This window comes from Mercurialis annua, linkage group LG5 (assembly GCF_937616625.2).
Source record: "Mercurialis annua linkage group LG5, ddMerAnnu1.2, whole genome shotgun sequence".
Classification (NCBI taxonomy): Eukaryota; Viridiplantae; Streptophyta; class Magnoliopsida; order Malpighiales; family Euphorbiaceae; genus Mercurialis; species Mercurialis annua.
Window position 1 is genome coordinate 49720913 of NC_065574.1, and position 4905 is coordinate 49725817.

The 4905-nt window shown below is 31.2% G+C and overlaps 1 protein-coding gene across 1 annotated transcript; it reads left to right on the forward strand.

Annotated features, from left to right (window-relative positions):
* Positions 1-3660: 3660 nt before the first annotated feature.
* On the forward strand, positions 3661-4626 carry LOC130015562 (uncharacterized). Its single transcript, XM_056105927.1, has one exon. The coding sequence runs from the start codon at positions 3661-3663 to the stop codon at positions 4624-4626; it is 966 nt and encodes a 321-aa protein (XP_055961902.1).
* Positions 4627-4905: the final 279 nt, after the last annotated feature.

Sequence of the window (4905 nt, forward strand, 5' to 3'; positions counted from 1 at the left end):
CACGATTTTTAAAAATTGCCATATAAAACCATGACCTTTTATTTTTTTTCAAATCTATCACCGATTATTTTTCCGGTAAATTTTACCTTTCATTTTTTTTCAAATCTGCCGGATTATGGTGTCCACGTCATCAAAAATACACCAAAAATTAATTTGGTGATAGATTTGAAAAAAACTAAAAGGTCGTGGTTTTATATGGCAACTTTTAAACGTCGTGATTAAAATGAAAATTCATATAAAGGTCGTGACTTTTTATGGAATTAACCCTTTTTTTTTAAAGTCCAGTTTTTATAATAAATGGTATATTTAGTCGCTCAATTTATTTTAGTATTTGTCTGTTGGATTATTGTCATGTATGCATTCATCTATACTATATATAAAAGCATGGATGGGGGGGGGATAGGCAAATTTACTGAATACTACTTTTCAGTTTACTACTAAATAAAGGTTTTATAGTCATTAACTAATTAGTTATTTAATTAATCACTATTGTAATCAAAGTCCTAATTAGAATAGGTAGCTAAATTATCTCTAATTAAAAAATAACTAAATTGTCTCCAAATTAATAGGAATACCTATCTTTTAGTTTGATTGAACTACAAAATTAAAATACTATATTTGGTCAATAGTTAATTATCTAATTATGGTTATTACAAAACTAAAAAAAATTAAGTATGGAAAAAAAATTTAATAACCGAATATATTATATTTACTTTTACAAAAATTCTTAACTAATTTAATATTAATTATAAATAAAAAAAAGATATAATTATAATAAATTTACTAATATGTTCATTGACGAGTTACGTTACGAGCCACGTGCATAGCACGTAATGCGAAACTAGTCATATTAAATAAAGAAATAAGCTAAATTTATGTTAGTATGTAGATGATGTAAATTTGTCTTCATGAGAGCAAACAAATGCAATGGTTAATCTTTTTTCCCTTTGACAAGAATGGTCTACCTTATGTATACATTGGCTAACTCATGGATATTGACAAAATTCAAAGAAAATGGTTTTAGCTACTTCATAATGACTTATTAGAAAAATAAAGAATAAAGGTCAACGCGGCCTCAAATAAGTATTTTGAAATTAAATAAGTTAATTTTAATTTTTTGGATCAATTAGATCAAAATTTTGTATTTTTAAAATTAAATAACTTCATTTTAACTTTTTGAATCAATTAAATCCAAAACTCTCTTAATTTAGTCAAATAACTCTAAATTTAATATGGACTTATTTGATCCTGAAACGTAAATTTGGAGATTCAATTGACTCAAGTGACTTTTTAACTCCGAAAATATAAGTTTTGGGTCTAAATTGACTGGAAAAAATGAAGGCGACTTATTTGATCCCGAAACACCAGTTTTAGCCCTTTATTCGAAAATATAATATACCAACCAATTTGCTTGAACTTCATCTAATTTAATACAAGGTTTTTGATTAAGTTCTCACTATATACATCATCGTTAAATTTGATAGAAATTTTTTTACAGCTTATATAATAGTCCTACCCGATTAGAATCCATATTAGTCGACATAACATAAGTATAGTAATTAACTTAGGGAAAATACATAAACATAGTAACTTAATGGAAGAGTTTTTTTTTTCATATAACTTATAATGTGTGGATCGAATTTAATTACTTGGAACGTTAATATAACTAACAAGTAACAACACAAGATTATGAAACTAAAAAAAAACTCTGTTTGATTTCAAAAAAAAAAAACTCTTTTTAGAGTCAACTTGTGTTATTAATACAAAAGATGTTCCAAATACAAATGTTTCATTTATTTTAGAAATTTTTTCTTAAAACCAAATTTGATAACATCTAAAACATTTAATAGATGATCCAAATATTAATTGCAATGCAAACATATGGCTCATGGCCTTAGTTATCACATCTTATAAATTAACTTCACACTTCCTACAAATTAAGCCAAACTGTCTAGAATCACATTAAGTTAGTTAGCTATGGTTATCAAAACGTCTCAACTAGTGTTGATGTTCTTTATAGTGCTAGCTCTTGTTCATGGTACCGTCGGCCGCTACCAAAGCTTTCCGGTGAAGGGAACACAACAACATGTGTCTAAACAGAAGTATTCTCTTATGTTTCAACGAACAGTTTCCGCTGTGGAAAGAGCTATTAGCAATGGCAGGATCAACTCATTACGAACTGTCTCCCGCAGACAAGTTCCGGGTGGACCAGATCATCTTCACAATTGATGAAGGAAAAACAATTAATGTTGGATGGTTTGTAGAATAAAGATATAATATTAATAAAATATATTATTATTTAAGATATTTCGCCAAACGCCCCACTTCTCAGCTGATATTTAATTGTCATATATAAAATATTTCTTCGCTTCATTTTTTTATCAACAAAAATTAGTTGCATTTTGATATGTCTATTCGATTATTATAATCCATTTATTTAATTTAATTTTTTTTATTTTTTATTGCATAAGTTATTATTTAAAAAATATTTGATTTTAAATTTTTAAATTATTTTTTATGAGTTTCCAATTTATATAATTTGATTTTAATTTTTTTTATCACCAAACTTAGCATTTTTAGAAGGTCTAAGAACTATTTATATTAAGATATTTGTGTTCGTTATAATTCTGATGAGATTAATGAGTTAAAAAACATTAACTTAGTACGCATGATGGGATTTATTTAGAACTGTTCAAATGGAATCTATGTATATTTCTTAGTAATGTTTTTTACATAAACATAAATTAGAATTGCAACAAATTTAAAGGTTGTGATAAAATTGTTAAAAAACAAAATCAGTTTTGACAGAGAATAAAGAAATTTTTTGAATTTAATTAGTCTTTAAATCTTTCTAGAATTATTTAATTATTACATATTACAAAAATTATTTGATTTGTATATATTACAAAAATCTTAACCAAGGCCGTGAGCGCGAGTTTTGAATTTATAACAAGTTAATTGTTACAAATATAATAATCAAAGTGATTAAAAAATTAAATGTTAATATTTTGGCAATCGAATTGAAAATAAAATTAAAAATATGACAATAACAAACATCATAAAAAAATTAATATTTCAAGTTATCATATTAGCTTCATCGGCGGAGATCGCGTGGAGTAGAGGGGTAACCGCCTTCTGCATCCCATCACTGAAAATTTATTTTACAGTAGAATTGATCTAATTTCCGACAAAAATAATGTAAACTGAGTATTGTTTCAAAAGAAATATGAATTAATTATAAATAGAAATACTAATAATATTTGTTTGAAGACTTTCAAATTGAATTTAATGACTTTATTAATATCAACACAAATTAAACAATTTAATTTAAAATTTTATTTTCATATAAAATTCTTATATAATCCATAAATTTTATCAAGGTTGTATTATAGTAATATAATTCTAACTGAAATAGAATCTTCTATCTAAGTGGATTCTATTTCCTATTTTAAAAAGTAATCTAAAAGTCAGATTTGATAAAATCTGAAATGTCTAAAATGATAATATGGTATTAATTTGCAATGCATCATGTGGCCATATGGCCTCAGTAATCTCCTATTATAAATTAACTTGAAATTTCCTACAAATTAATCCAAACTGTCTAAATATAAATTAAAAATCCTAAATTAGTTAGCTGTTTAATTTCTGATGATAATTAAAATGTCTCAACTGATGCTTATGTTTCTAATAGTGTTAGCTCTTGTCCATGGTACCACCAGCCGCTATACCGACCAATACTTTGTTAAGCAGGCAACGCAACAACAGTTAGCCAAAACAGAGCGTCCTCAGCAAATTGTTTCTGGCATGGATAAAGCTATTAACGACGGCAAATTCAACTCATACAGAGAAGTTCCAGGTGGTCCGGATCCCAGTCATCATGATCTTGACAAGTTCAACTCATACAGAGAAGTGCCGGGAGGACCGGATCCCAGCCACCACGGCCTTGACAAGTTCAAGTCGTACAGAGAAGTGCCGGGAGGACCGGATCCCAGCCACCACGGCCTGGACAAGTTCAACTCGTACAGAGAAGTGCCGGGAGGACCGGATCCCAGCCACCACGGCCTGGACAAGTTCAACTCGTACAAAGAAGTGCCGGGTGGACCGGACCCCAGCCACCACGGTCTGGACAAGTTCAACTCGTACAGAGAAGTGCCGGGTGGACCGGACCCCAGCCACCACGGCCTCGACAAGTTCAACTCGTACAGAGAAGTGCCGGGTGGACCGGACCCCAGCCACCACGGCCTCGACAAGTTCAGCTCGTACAGAGAAGTTCCGGGTGGACCGGACCCCAGCCACCACGGCCTCGACAAGTTCAGCTCGTACAGAGAAGTTCCGGGTGGACCGGATCCCAGCCACCACGGCCTCGACAAGTTCAGCTCGTACAGAGAAGTTCCGGGTGGACCGGATCCCAGCCACCACGGCCTCGACAAGTTCAGCTCGTACAGAGAAGTTCCGGGTGGACCGGATCCCAGCCACCACGGCCTCGACAAGTTCAACTCGTACAGAGAAGTTCCGGGTGGACCGGATCCCAGCCACCACGGCCTCGACAAGTTCAACTCGTATAGAGAAGTGCCGGGTGGACCGGATCCGAGCCACCACGGCCTTAATGAAAGACGAAATAATTAATTAATCTAACATGATTTTGTATACTACACATATTCACTTAATAAAGATAATATTTATCTCTCTATATATCTCTAGTTCTCTAATTCTAAAAATTTCAATTTATTTATTTTAGATCCATGGGTGTAGCGAGAAGCGAAATCATATACTATTTTAAAAGAACAAAATGATCAATTAAAAAAATGAAACCTATATGTGTGATTTTAACTAATTATGCGATATTTTAATATAATGTTTTTTTAAAAGAGTAGTCTAACTATGGCAATCTTAGTGTGGTTTCAC